Below are 15632 nucleotides of genomic sequence, written 5' to 3'. Positions count from 1 at the left end.
CCTAAATACATAGAAAATCACATTTCCAAAGTTTTCATTTAGAAAGAAAAAAGAAATATATTTACCGTTCCTTCTTGTGGATCGTACATTCTCTGCAGGAGCTGCACTGTGGTGCTTTTACCGCATCCACTCTGCCCAACCAATGCCACAGTCTGTCCAGATTTTACTTTTAGATTAAATCCTTTTAAAACCTTCAGTTAACAGAAAAGAGCATAATATGTATGTCCACAGCTACGAGATCACAAAAAACTTAGCAAAATGTAATAAGAGAACATGGAGCAAAACATAACATGGATTTACCTGCACATTTGGTCTTGAAGGGTAACAAAAATGCACATTTTTAAATTCGATATTTCCTTTTATATTATCAGGCTTGTACCCCTCTGTTGAGTAACTGTTAATTGTAGATACCTGTGATTGTAAGCATAGAAAATATATGCACAAACTGTAGCATAGAATTTGTTAACTCTAAAAATAAAATGTAATCGTTCACATAAAAGCAGTCGGTGAAGAATCACCTGCCATAAATTATTTGCCCAACTACCTTTTTGTGTATTATGCAAATTGAGCGAGATCACTTTGCACATGAAAAATTACTTAACTGTCTAATGTTTTATTCTCTGAATGTAATCAAGAGTGTTCTCATTCACTGACAGCAAACAAATAGCTAGTAAATGGTGAGGAATTGAAACACAAAGTTCACTAGACTTAAGTAGAGAAAATCCCCAGCACTCCATGGAAGGGTCAGTCATAATAACTTGCAGCTTTATTTCAGACCAACAGCATTTACCAACTCCATTAAACCCCCGCTTCCGTGTTTTGATCTATAGGTTCTTAATCATGATGTGTTTTTATGGAGTGTGATGTAAAGGGCTGAAGTGTCCAGGATCCCTCTTCCCTCTCACAGACAGTGGGGGAGATTTATCAAAACTGGTGAAAAGGAAAACTGTCTTATTTGCCCATAACAACTAATCAGCTTCCACCTTTCACTTTCCAAAGGAACCCTGAAATATTAAAGGTGAAATCTGATTGGTTGCAAATGGGCAAATAAGCCAGTTTTTACTTTACATCAGTTTTGATAATTCTCCTCCATTATCTTTACTTACAGCTGCATACATCCCTACATGTTACAAGATGTAAAGTATTGCTGTAAATACTGACTGTCTTCAAAGACAACACACTGAGGCACTCTGGTGCTGAAACACTGCTCTGCTACTGAAACACTGCTCTGCTACTCAGACACTGCTCTGCTACTGAGACACTGCTCTGCTAGTGAGACACTACTCTGCTACTGAGACACTGCTCTGCTACTGAGACACTACTCTGCTACTGAGACACTGCTCTGCTACTGAAACACTGCTCTGCTACTGAGACACTTCTCTGCTACTGAGACACTACTCTGCTACTGAGACACTACTCTGCTACTGAGACACTACTCTGCTACTATGACACTGCTCTGCTACTGAGACAAGGCTCTGCTACTGAGACACTGCTCTGCTACTCAGACACTGCTCTGCTACTGAGACACTGCTCTGCTACTGAGACACTGCTCTGCTACTGAGACACTACTGTGCTACTGAGACACTACTCTGCTGCTGAGACACTGCTCTGCTACTGAGACAATGCTCTACTGCTGAGACACTGCACTGCTATTAAAACACTGTGCTAATACTAAGACACTGCTCTGCTACTGAAGAATTACTGAAAAAATGATGATTTTTTTTATTTTTTTTATTACAAAGTCTCATATTCCACTAACTTATGACAAAAAAAAAAAAATTCTAGGAACTCGCCATGCCCCTCACGGAATACCTTGGGGTGTCTTCTTTCCAAAATGGGGTGACTTGTGGGGTAGTTATACTGCCCTGGCATTTTAGGGGCCCAAATGCGTGCAAAGTAGTTTGCAATCAAAATCTGTAAAAAATGGCCTGTGAAATCCAAAAGGTGCTCTTTGGAATGTGGGCCCCTTTTCCCACCTAGGCGGCAAAAAAGTGTCACACATGTGGTATCACCGTACTCAGGAGAAGTTGGGGAATGTGTTTTGGGGTGTCATTTTACAGATACCCATGCTGGGTGAGATAAATATCTTGGTAAAGTGCCAACTTTGTATAAAAAAATGGTTTTTGCTGAGATATTTCTCTCACTCAGCATGGGTATATGTAAAATGACACCCCAAAACACATTCCCCAACTTCTCCTGAGTACGGCGATACCACATGTGTGACACTTTTTTGCCGCCTAGGTGGGCAAAGGGGCCCACATTCCAAAGAGCACCTTTTGGATTTCACCGGCCATTTTTTACAGATTTTGATTTCAAACTACTTCGCACGCATTTGGGCCCCTAAAATGCCAGGGCAGTATAACTACCCCACAAGTGACCCCATTTTGGAAAGAAGACACCTCAAGGTATTTCATGATGGGCATAGTGAGTTCATGGAAGTTTTTATTTTTTTGTCACAAGTTAGTGGAATATGAGACTTTGTAAGGAAAAAATAAAATAAAAATCATCATTTTCCGCTAACTTGTGACAAAAAATAAAAAGGTCTATGAACTCACTATGCCCATCAGTGAATACCTTAGGGTGTCTACTTTCCGAAATGGGGTCATTTGTGGGGGTTTTCCACTGTAAGTTGCATGACCGAGCAATAAACGGTGAAAGTAGTGTAGTGCAGAAGTGTAAAAAGTGGCCTGGTCATTAACCCCTTAGGGACACAGCCTTTTTACACCTTAGGACCAGGCCGTTTTTTGCAAATCTGACCAGTGTCACTTTAAGTGCTCATAACTTTAAAACGCTTTGACTTATCCAGGCCGTTCTGAGATTGTTTTTTCGTCACATATTGTACTTCATGACACTGGTGAAATGAAGTCAAAAAAAAATACCTAATTTAACAAATTTTTGGAAAAATTTGCAAATTTCAAAGTTTCAGTTTCTCTACTTCTGTAATACATAGTAATACCCCCAAAAATTGTGATGACTTTACATTCCCCATATGTCTACTTTATGTTTGAATTGTTTTGGGAATGATATTTTATTTTTTGGGGATGTTATAAGGCTTAGAAGTTTAGAAGCAAATCTTGAAATTTTTCAGCAATTTACAAAAACGACATTTTTAGGGACCAGTTCAGGTCTGAAGTCACTTTGCGAGGCTTACATAATAGAAACCACCCAAAAATGACCCCATCTAAGAAACTACACCCCTCAAGGTATTCAAAACTGATTTTACATACGTTGTTAACCCTTTAGGTGTTGCACAAGAGTTATTGGCAAATGGGGATGAAATTTGAGAATTTCTTTTTTTTGTCAAATTTTTTATTTTAACCCATTTTTTCCACTAACAAAGCAAGGGTTAACAGCCAAACAAGACTGTATCTTTATTACCCTGACTCTGCCGTTTACAGAAACACCCAATATGTGGCCGTAAACTACTGTACGGCCACACAGCGGGGCATAGAGTGAAAGGTGCGCCGTTTGGTTTTTGGAGGGCTGATTTTTATGGACTGGTTTATTTACACCATGTCCCATTTGAAGACCCCTGATGCACCCCTAGAGTAGAAACTCCCTAAAAGTGACCCCATCTAAGAAACTACACCCCTCAAGGTATTCAAAACTGATTTTACATTCGTCGTTAACCCTTTAGGTGTTGCGCAAGAGTTATTGGCAAATGGGGATGAAATTGGAAAATTTCATTTTTTTGTCTAATTTTCCATTTTAACCCATTTTTTCCACTAACAAATCAAGGGTTAACAGCCAAACAAGACTGTATCTTTATTACCCTGACTCTGCCGTTTACAGAAACACCCAATATGTGGCCGTAAACTACTGTACGGCCACACAGCGGGGCATAGAGTGAAAGGTGCGCCGTTTGGTTTTTGGAGGGCTGATTTTTATGGACTGGTTTATTTACACCATGTCCCATTTGAAGACCCCTGATGCACCCTTAGAGTAGAAACTCCCTAAAAGTGACCCCATCTAAGAAACTAAACCCCTCAAGGTATTCAAAACTGATTTTACATTCGTCGTTAACCCTTTAGGTGTTGCGCAAGAGTTATTGGCAAATGGGGATGAAATTGGAAAATTTCATTTTTTTGCCTTATTTTCCATTTTAACCCATGTTTTCTACTAACAAAGCAAGGGTTAACAGCCAAACAAGACTGTATCTTTATTACCCTGACTCTGCCGTTTACAGAAATACCCAATATGTGGCCGTACACTACTGTACGGCCACACAGCGGGGCGTAGAGTGAAAGGTGCGCCGTTTGGTTTTTGGAGGGCTGATTTTTATGGACTGGTTTATTTACACCATGTCCCATTTGAAGACCCCTGATGCACCCCTAGAGTAGAAACTCCCTAAAAGTGACCCCATCTAAGAAACTACACCCCTCAAGGTATTCAAAACTGATTTTACATTCGTCGTTAACCCTTTAGGTGTTGCGCAAGAGTTATTGGCAAATGGGGATGAAATTTGCAAATTTCATTTTTTTGTCTAATTTTCCATTTTAACCCATTTTTTCCACTAACAAATCAAGGGTTAACAGCCAAACAAGACTGTATCTTTATTACCCTGACTCTGCCGTTTACAGAAACACCCAATATGTGGCCGTAAACTACTGTACGGCCACACAGCGGGGCATAGAGTGAAAGGTGCGCCGTTTGGTTTTTGGAGGGCTGATTTTTATGGACTGGTTTATTTACACCATGTCCCATTTGAAGACCCCTGATGCACCCTTAGAGTAGAAACTCCCTAAAAGTGACCCCATCTAAGAAACTAAACCCCTCAAGGTATTCAAAACTGATTTTACATTCGTCGTTAACCCTTTAGGTGTTGCGCAAGAGTTATTGGCAAATGGGGATGAAATTGGAAAATTTCATTTTTTTGCCTTATTTTCCATTTTAACCCATGTTTTCTACTAACAAAGCAAGGGTTAACAGCCAAACAAGACTGTATCTTTATTACCCTGACTCTGCCGTTTACAGAAATACCCAATATGTGGCCGTACACTACTGTACGGCCACACAGCGGGGCGTAGAGTGAAAGGTGCGCCGTTTGGTTTTTGGAGGGCTGATTTTTATGGACTGGTTTATTTACACCATGTCCCATTTGAAGACCCCTGATGCACCCCTAGAGTAGAAACTCCCTAAAAGTGACCCCATCTAAGAAACTACACCCCTCAAGGTATTCAAAACTGATTTTACATTCGTCGTTAACCCTTTAGGTGTTGCGCAAGAGTTATTGGCAAATGGGGATGAAATTTGCAAATTTCATTTTTTTGTCTAATTTTCCATTTTAACCCATTTTTTCCACTAACAAATCAAGGGTTAACAGCCAAACAAGACTGTATCTTTATTACCCTGACTCTGCCGTTTACAGAAACACCCAATATGTGGCCGTAAACTACTGTACGGCCACACAGCGGGGCATAGAGTGAAAGGTGCGCCGTTTGGTTTTTGGAGGGCTGATTTTTATGGACTGGTTTATTTACACCATGTCCCATTTGAAGACCCCTGATGCACCCCTAGAGTAGAAACTCCCTAAAAGTGACCCCATCTAAGAAACTACACCCCTCAAGGTATTCAAAACTGATTTTACATTCGTCGTTAACCCTTTAGGTGTTGCGCAAGAGTTATTGGCAAATGGGGATGAAATTGGAAAATTTCATTTTTTTGCCTTATTTTCCATTTTAACCCATGTTTTCTACTAACAAAGCAAGGGTTAACAGCCAAACAAGACTGTATCTTTATTACCCTGACTCTGCCGTTTACAGAAATACCCAATATGTGGCCGTACACTACTGTACGGCCACACAGCGGGGCGTAGAGTGAAAGGTGCGCCGTTTGGTTTTTGGAGGGCTGATTTTTATGGACCGGTTTATTTACACCGTGTCCTGTTTCAACCCCCCTGATGCACCCCTGGAGTCGAAACTCCCTAAAAGTGACCCCATTTTGGAAACTACGGGATAAGGTGGCATTTTTTGGGGGAGTATTTTTAGGGTAAATATAATTTTTGGTTGCTCTATATTACATTTTTGTGAGGTAAGGTTACCAAAAATTGAAATTCTGATATTTCATCTCCATTTGCCATTAACTGTTGAGGAACACCTAAAGGGTTAATAAAGTTTGTATAATCATTTTTGAATACCTTGAGGGGTGTAGTTTCTTAGATGGGGTCAATTTTAGGGAGTTTTTACTCTAGGGGGGCATCAGGGGGGCTTCAAAAGGGATATGGTGTCAATAAAAAAGGCCATCAAAATCGGCCTTCCAGAAACCATGTCGGTCCTTTCCTTTTGCAGCCTCCCTTTTACGGATACAGCAGTTTACGACCACAAATGTGGCGTTTCTGTAAACTGCAGTATCAGGGTAATAAATTTTAACTTTTGTTTGGTTGTTAACCCTTGTTTTCTTACCGGAAAAAACGGACTGAAATGGAAAAGTGCCAAAAATAGCGGTTTTGGCACCGTTTTTTTGTTTTTTTTTTTAACCGTGTTAATCTGGGTAGTTAGGTCATGGGATATTGTTATAGAGGAGATTCTTACGGACGCGGCAATATCTAATAAGTCTACTTTTTTTTACAATTATTTAGGTTTTTGACTATATTATCTTTTTTGATACAACTTTTTTTTTTGGGTATCTCTAAAGTCTAAGTGTAATTTTTTTAATTTTCTTTTAGCCAATTATCTTATGTGGGGGCTCATTTTTTGCGGGATGAGCGGACGGTTTTATTGGCACTATTTTGGGGGCTATATGACTTTTTGATCGCTTGCTATGAAACTTTTTGTTATGTAAGGTGACAAAAAAAAAATTTTTTGCACCTATTTTTTTTTTTACTGTGTTAATCTGGGGGGTTGGGTCATGGGGTATTTTTATAGAGGAGATTCTTACGGACGTGGCGATACCTAATAAATCAACTTTTTTTTTACAATAATTTAGGTTTTAGACTATATTATCCTTTTTGATACCCTAAAAAAAAATTTGTATCTCTAAAGTCTAAGGGTCATTTTCAATTTTTTTTTTAATCTGATTATCTTATGTGGGGGCTCATTTTTTGCGGGATGAGATGACGGTTGTATTGGCACTAATTTGGGGGCTATATGACTTTTTGATCGCTTGCTATTAAACTTTTTATTATGTAAGGTGACAAAAAAAAACTTTTTTTGCACCTTTTTTTTTTTTCTGGACCGTGTTAATCTGGGGGGTTAGGTCATGGGGCATTTTTATAGAGGAGATTATTACAGACGCGGCAATACCTATGTCTACTTTTAATAAATTATTTTAGTTTTTTTGGGTGTCTCAAGTCTGAGAACCATTTTTTTTTTTTATCCCATGTCAGTCCTAAATTGGGATATAAATTTAGTACTCCATGGAAGTGTGATACTCCCTGAAGCAACCGTCAATGCAGAGGCCCGGATGATCGGGGCATGTGTCGCACTGAGTAGTCGTGTCCTTCCGTATCCCCCTCCTGCGACACACTCTGCACTTTTTTTGGGTTCGTCCCTTCTTTCCAGTATGGGGGACCACACCTGGAAAGTGTTGGCCAGGGACGATCCGGGCGCCTACAGTTCCCGAGGTACTCCGGCCTGCTCTTTCCCGGTCCGAAAAGATCAGGGCCTTGAGGACTGCCTCATAGAACTGGAGGAATGTCCCTGTGCTGCCAGCGCTTCGGGATAGTACAAAAGAGTTGTACATGGCAACCTGCACCAAGTAGACCGCAACTTTTTTGTACCATGCCCGGGTTTTGCGCATGGCGTTATATGGCTTGAGGACTTGATCCGAGAGATCAACTCCTCCCATATACCGATTGTAGGCGACGATACAATCGGGCTTGAGGACCGTTGCCGCGGTACCTCGCACAGGGACAGGGGTGATGCCGTTACCATGAATTGTGGACAGCATAAGGACATCCCTCTTGTCCTTATACCTGACCAGCAACAGGTTTCCAGTGGTAAGGGCACGGGTCTCACCCCTGGGGATGGGTACCTGGAGGGGGTGGGCAGGGAGGCCGCGTTGATTTTTCCGCACGGTCCCACAAGCGGACGTGGATCTGGCGGCAAGGGACTGGAACAAGGGGATACTGGTATAAAAGTTATCCACGTACAAGTGGTAACCCTTATCCAGCAGTGGGTACATAAGGTCCCACACGAGTTTCCCGGTAACACCCAGAGTGGGGGGACATTCTGGTGGTTGAATCCGGGAATCTCGCCCCTCGTACACACGAAATTTGTAAGTGTACCCTGAGGTACTCTCACAAATTTTGTATAGCTTCACGCCATACCTCGCCCGCTTGGAAGGCACATACTGGCGGAAAATGAGTCTCCCCTTGAACGCAATGAGAGACTCATCAACCACGACCTCCCTTCCAGGTACATAGGCCTCCATGAATTTGGCCCCAAAGTGATCGATGACCGGCCGTATCTTGTACAGACGGTCATGGGCAGGATCACCTCGGGGTGGACATGCTGCATTATCGGAATAATGCAGACATTTCCTGATGGCCTCAAACCGGGAGCGTGTCATAACCGTACTGTAAAGTGGGGTCTGATATAGGACGTCCCCACTCCAGTACAGCCTGGCACTGGGTTTCTTGACCAGGCCCATATGCAGCACGAGGCCCCAAAATGTCCTCATTTCGGCTGCACTGACCGGCGTCCAGCCACCGGGCCTGGCCAAAAAGGAGCCCGGGTGTTGAGCGACGAACTGTTGGGCGTACAGATTCGTCTGCTCCACCATCAGATTTACCAGTGAGTCACTGAAAAAATGACAAAAAAAGTCATATTCAGTGTAGCCCACTGTGGAAATCTGGATTCCTGATTGGCCTACAAAATCAGGAATCACGGGCTCGTATCGCTCTGGGCTACACCAGACAAGTTCACCGGCAGGGTGCTCCGGTGGATTTAACTGGTGGGCCGGGAAACCAGTACGAGCCCCAGAGCTGCTCGTACTAGTGTGGGCCACAGGGTCCCTAACATGGCGGTCCCCTTGCTCCGCCTGGCGGCGTCTCCGCCGCCTTGGGGGCTCATCATCATCGCTAGATGATGAGGAGGATGCGGATGACAACAGGAATGTGGGGTCATCCTCATCCTCACTGGGACTCTCGGACTCGGAGGCAAGCTGGGCGTATGCCTCCTCGGCCGAGAACGTCCGGCGGGCCATAGGGGAGTGTGTGTCTGCGTGTATATGTGCGTGTGTGTAACTCTTTATTTGGTGTGCGTGTGTGAGGGGGCACGGGTGTTCACGAACTCACCCTAAAACTAACAGAAAAAAATAAATAAAACTAACTAAAAAAAGGGCAAAAAAGTGAGGAAAAAAAATTCAAAACTGCTGATCAACCGTCCGAAGTTGATCAGCGGTGGGGTGTGCGATGCGCTTACAGTGGCCGGACGCTAAGTGCCGGTCACAGTCAGCGAACTCAAAAAAAAAAAAAAAAAAAAAAAAAAAAGCACCCCAAAAAAGGTGGGGGGGGGGGGGCAAGTGGCAGGGGGAGGGGGGCAAGTGGCAGCACCCCTGGGGGGTCTAGGGTCACACAGCTGTGCTGTGGACCCCAGACACCCTAACTAGGGTGATGCAATAAAAAGTAAAAAAAAACTAACTTTCCCTTTTTTTTCCCTGCCTATCCCAAACTTTCCCTAGCTGTCCCTATGTACCTGATGGGGTGCTGGGGCACAGATCGGGTCCTGGGGGCACAGATCAGGGGTGCTGGCAGCGATGGTGGACACAAGCAGGCAGCTCCTCTCTCCTCCGGCGCTGGAACACAAAAGGAGGAGGAGAGGGGCGCCTGCCTCTTTTGAATCTGCCGCCGCACCGCCCCCTGACCAATCAGAAAGCGATCCTGAGTGGTGATGTCACCATCACCACTCAGGATCGCTGGATGGTGATTGGTGGAGTGAAATCACACCACCATCACCATCCTGTTCCGGGTTATCGGGTCTTCAGAGACCCGAATAACCCGGAAACGCAGAAAACCGCAGGTCTGAATTGACCTGCGGTTTTTTGCGATCGCATACATGGGGGGGTCACCGGACCCCCCGACGCATTTGCCCCAAGTGCCTGCTCAATGATTTGAGCAGGCACGGGGTTCCGATCGCCGCCGGCCGCGCGGCGGTGATTGAAAATGCACAGGGCGTACATGTACGCCCTGTGTCCTTAAGTACCAGGGCACAAGGGCGTACCTGTACGCCCTGTGTCCTTAAGGGGTTAAGGGTGTTTCAGCTAGGGGGGTTGAAGTGGTTAAAGGGATTCTGTCATGAGATTTTAGCCCTGTAAGCTAAACATATGCCCATGTCCGTACTAATAACATAAATCCTAAACTGGCCTTATTAAACCTGCTTGTGGCTCTATTAGCCCAAAAAACAGTTTTTTATAACCGGTCAATCGCCTACCAAAGGTGCCCAAGGGGACATCAGTTAATACAGGGTGCCCGGCTGTCTGGTGCCCAGTGCCTGCTTCCCAGTCTTAATCGCCACCCTCTCTGTCTACAGTGACGCCTGCCAGGAGTCCACGGTGCATCAGGCTGAGCATAGTACAATGCCGGCCGGATCTGGCAGAGGCGGCACTGAGGTGAGGAAGGCGGCACTGTAGACAGGGAGGGCGGCGATTAAGACTGGGAAGGAGGCGATGGGCACCAGACGGCCGGGCACCCTGTATAAACTGACGTACCCTTGGGCACCTTAGGTAGGCGATGAACTGGTTATAAAAAACAGTTTTTTGGGCTAATAGAGCCATAAGCAGGTTTAATAAGGCCAGTTTAGGATTCATGTTATTAGTACGGACATGGGCATATGTTTAGCTTATAGGGCTAAAATCTCATGTCAGAATCCCTTTAAGTAAGTCCAAAGAGAGACAGTATATTTAGTGCTAGGTACCCATGTGCGGAAGCCATCTTGACACCTGGTAGATGGGCCTGACAGATGTTTGAGCAAATATGTGCGCTAAGAGCTTCCATTAACTCATTCATAGTCGGTATTGCACACCTTTTATTGAGAATGACCCCCATTTCTTAGCTCTATTGTTTGTATGTATAATGGTGTGCAGCCATCTTGTTTTTTGTAATTATGTTTGCTTCATGGATATGCACCTGTGATTTTGAAGGTTCTAGTCTAAATTCTCTTGTAGTATATATTGAGGGTAGCGCCTCTTTTAGACTGAACACGCCCATCTACCTGATACTTCTGAGCAGAGTACGTATGTAGCTGGTCTCTACACTGCCCTGAATATTGTAGGCTTAAGTAAGTCCAAAGAGAGGCCGTATATTTAGTGTTAGGGACCCATCTGCGAAAGCCACCTTGACGCCTGGTAGATGGGCCTGACACATGTTTGAGCAAATATGTGCGCTAAGAGCTTCCATTAACTTATTTATAGTCGGTATTGCACCACTTTTATTGAGAATGACCCCCATTTCGTAGCTCTATTGTTTGTATGTATAATGGTGTGCAGCCATCTTGTTTTTTGTAATACTATTACTCTTGTCATAAGACTATGAAACCAATAGATGGGGCTGTTCATGAGTAGTGTAGATCGCGAATTTCCTATATGCCCATGTTTATGCAAATGAGTTTTTAACGTGACAAAACTGTATAGAAAGTTTATTGAATATTATGTTAGGACAATCAGAATCTTTTTGTCTCCCTAATGATATTGATCTAGGTGCGCAGGTCCACCCAAGCCATCCAACAGATCTGAAGTAACTTTGAGGCTTACTGGCTCTCAGTCTCATAGTGCACAAGGCTGCCATTGTAAGGTATGCTCACTAAGCCTGTCATCTGTCTCATTGATAGATTGATGGCTTACATATACCTATTTTTTGGCATACATACAGCCTTTCTGTGGTTGTCTCTTGTATGTTGCAGATAATAGGAGTCCAAGACGCATCCATCCATCCTCTTAATGCTGTTTCCAAACTATTCTGATGGGATTTCCATCTATTTCTAACCTTTTTTGTGGAATCAGGCACCCTCTCTTCTTCAAAGCAGGGGGTGCCTGGTTTGATGCTCGGGTCTCCCATTGACTTTCATTGTATTAAATTGTACTCAAGCACTCGCAGTATTCGCCGAGTACTCAGATGTGCCGAGCATAGCGATGCTCGAGCCGAACAGCAGTTCTGCTGAGCATGCTCGCTCAACACTACTGATGTTACTTGAGCAGGTTATTGTAATTGTAAGTTTCATTATTTTACAGTTCGTATACAGCTGGTAAGGAGACAATATAAGTGTATTGAGCTATAGACATTAATTGCTTGTAATCTCTATCCTTCATTATGGTTATCCATTTTTTTTATTTTACAACATAAAAGGTAGGCAAATTGTTTAGAGATTCCAGTACAATACATAAAGGGGTTGTGCAGTGGTTAAACCTCAGGATAGGTCATCAATATCAGATTGACAGGGGTACAACTCCCGACACCCCCATTGATGAGCTGTTTGAAGAAGATGTGGCGCTCATGCAAGAGCTCCTTCCTCTTCAAGATTACCTGCATGTTGCCTCACTTATAGAGGTGGGGCAGAGCAATTACATCTACTCCTACTCCGTTCACTTAAGTGGGACGGGTAGCTGTAATTACACTGTGCCACGTCTATGGGGTGAGGCACAGGCAATCTTGAAGAGGAATCAAAGCTCACATGAGCGCTGCCTCCTCTACAAAGAGATGCGGGGAGTCAGACCCCTCATGAGGATGAGTCATCAATATGTAAGCATTGTACAATCCTTTTAATACATACTTAATACATTCCATAGTTTACAAACCATATTAAACAGGAAAAAGGGAAATAAAGGGAGAGAGGAAGAAAAAAGGAGGTTCTGGGGATCAAAAATGTTGTCACCAAAAAAAGAAAAATTGAGATTGACAATCTTGGGGAAAGAGATTTATAATTAATACTAGCAGCAGGACGCAGTTTCGCTCTGGTATATTTAATCTATTTTATTTAATGTTTGTTGGTGTCGTTAAAAGATATTGACAGTATCCCCCATAACAGTGACCTCTACAGTACCCTGCCCCTTTAACAGTGAACTCCACAGTCCTCCACCCCTTAACACTGACCCCCAACAGTGCCCCACCACTATAAAATGGGACCTCCACAGCAGCCCATCCCCTTAACTTTAACCTTCACAGCAGCCCACCCTTTTAACAGTGAGTTTCACAGCACCCTACTCCCTTGACAGTGACCTGCTCAGGGACCCACCCCTTAATAGTGAACTCCACAGCAGTTGCCCCTTTAATAGTGGCCCCTGACCCCTTAACAGTGACCTCCACAGTGTCCGCCCCTTTAACAGTGACCTCCACAGCGGCCTGCCCCCTTAACAGTAACATTCACAGTGAACTCCTCTTTAACAGTGACCTCCACAGCGCCCTGCCTCTCTAATGCTAGGGCTACATGGCGACATGTGTTGAGCAACATTTTGTCTAACAATTTTTAGAATTATAGGCTATGGTGTCGCACTGCGATATGTGACATGCTGCGACATGTGTAATACTGTCTGCTGAGCTGTGTATCTAATCCTATCCTGTGTGATACTGTCTGATGAGCTGTGTATCTAATCCCATTCTGTGTGATACTGTCTGCTGAGCTGTGTATCTAATCTTATATTGTGTGATACTGTCTGCTGAGCTGTGTATCTAATCCTATCCTGTATGAGACTGTCTGCTGAGCTGTGTATCTAATCCCATTCTGTGTGATACTGTCTGCTGAGCTGTGTATCTAATCTTATATTGTATGAGACTGTCTGCTGAGTTGTGTATCTAATCCTATCCTGTATGATACTGTCTGCTGAGCTGTGTATATAATATCCTATCCTGTGTGATACTGCCTGCTGAGCTGTGTATATAATATCCTATCCTGTGTGATACTGCCTGCTGAGCTGTGTACATAATATCCTATCCTGTGTGATACTGTCTGCTGAGCTGTGTACATAATATCCTATCCTGTGTGATACTGCCTGCTGAGCTGTGTACATAATATCCTATCCTGTGTGATACTGCCTGCTGAGCTGTGTATATAATCCTGTCATCTGTGATACTGTCTCCTGAACTGTGTATCTAATCCAATCCTGTGTGATACTGTCTGCTGAGCTGTGTATCCAATCCTATCAAGTGATACTGTCTGCTGAGCTGTGTATCTAATCCAATCCTATGTGACACTGTCTGATGAGCTGTGTATCTAATCCTATCATGTGTGATACTGTATGTGGAGCTGTGTATCTAATCCTATCATGTGTGATACTGTCTGCTGTGTATTTAAGTCTATTGTGTGATACTGTATGCTGAGCTGTGTAGCAGTTGCAGGATGTCACATGTCGCAGTGCAACACCATATCATGACCTACAGCAGGGAAGAAAAATGGCTGGGCTGTTATGGAAACCTGGAGTAAAGCTGTGTGTATGTGGAGACTAAGGGCCTGCTAGCTTCTATTGGCTGATAAGGGTCATGTGACTGTGTGTATGGCAGTTGGGATATGAAGAGAAAGACTTGCAGGCTTGTATTGGCTAATGCAGGTCATATTTAGGGAATATTTCAGGAATGGTACGTCCTACAGAGCTGAGACCCGCACAAGATTTATTTCCAGGTAGCAAGGGATGTGTATTCCAAGTTTTGTTGAAATCGATGGTTGCGTTTTTGAGTGAACACAGAACATACATACATGCACACATATATACGTCATTTTTTATATATAGAGATGTGAAGCTGGCAAAGGCTTTTATCACCTATCAGTGGATTGATTGGTGCAGGTCTGTTTCCATTGGTGCCATAGACTTGAATAGACTGTGTTCAACCAGGGCTTCATTCAAACTGTTACTTGCAGTGTTTTTTTAGGCTGTTAGCGTTAGGTTCTCTGTTTTGATGACTGGTGTTGGGTCCTAGTGGTAATACGCCCATCAATCTAGCATTTATCAACTTCATTTTTATTACTGTGGATAAAATTTCCTAGCTGACCAAACCTATTAACATGAGTTCACAACCTACCGCAACCCCTTTTCTCAATTTTCTTTCCCCTCTTTAACCACTTCAACCCCCCTAGCTGAAACCCCCTTAATGACCAGGCCACTTTTTACACTTCTGCACTACACTACTTTTACCGTTTATTGCTCGGTCATGCAACTTACCACCCAAATGAATTTTACCTCCTTTTCTTCTCACTAATAGAGCTTTCATTTGGTGGTATTTCATTGCTGCTGACATTTTTACTTTTTTTGTTATTAATCGAAATTTATTGACATTTTTCACTTTCAGTTGTAAAATTTTGCAAAAAAAACGACATCCATATATAAATTTTTCGCTAAATTTATTGTTCTACATGTCTTTGGTAAATAAAAATGTTTGGGCAAAAAAAAATGGCTTGGGTAAAAGTTATAGCGTTTACAAACTATGGTACAAAAATGTGAATTTCCGCTTTTTGAAGCAGCTCTGACTTTCTGAGCACCCGTCATGTTTTCTGAGGTTCTACAATGCCCAGACAGTAGAAAAACCGATGATGGGCATAGTGAGTTCATAGAACTTTTTATTTTTTGTCACAAGTTAGCGGAAAATGATGATTTTTTCTTTTCTTACAAAGTCTCATATTCCACTAACTTGTGACAAAAAATAAAAACTTCCATGAACTCACTATGCCCATCACAAAATACCTTGGGGTGTCTTCTTTCCAAAATGGGGT

The 15632-nt window shown here is 43.0% G+C and overlaps 1 protein-coding gene across 3 annotated transcripts in view; it reads right to left on the bottom strand.

Moving 5' to 3' along the window:
- LOC122937713 (ATP-binding cassette sub-family B member 5-like) overlaps positions 1-15632 on the bottom strand; it is a 383155-nt gene that overhangs the window by 300988 nt on the left and 66535 nt on the right. For all 3 annotated transcript variants that reach the window (XM_044292700.1, XM_044292696.1, XM_044292699.1), the window contains exons 11-12: positions 301-411; positions 66-191 (exon numbers count right to left, since the gene is read on the bottom strand). In XM_044292700.1, the coding sequence (XP_044148635.1) occupies positions 66-191; positions 301-411 (237 nt within the window). The remainder of the gene's footprint in view (positions 1-65; positions 192-300; positions 412-15632) is intronic.

Source organism: Bufo gargarizans, chromosome 5 (assembly GCF_014858855.1).
Source record: "Bufo gargarizans isolate SCDJY-AF-19 chromosome 5, ASM1485885v1, whole genome shotgun sequence".
Taxonomy (NCBI): domain Eukaryota; kingdom Metazoa; phylum Chordata; class Amphibia; order Anura; family Bufonidae; genus Bufo; species Bufo gargarizans.
This window is presented reverse-complemented; position numbering and strand designations above follow the sequence as displayed.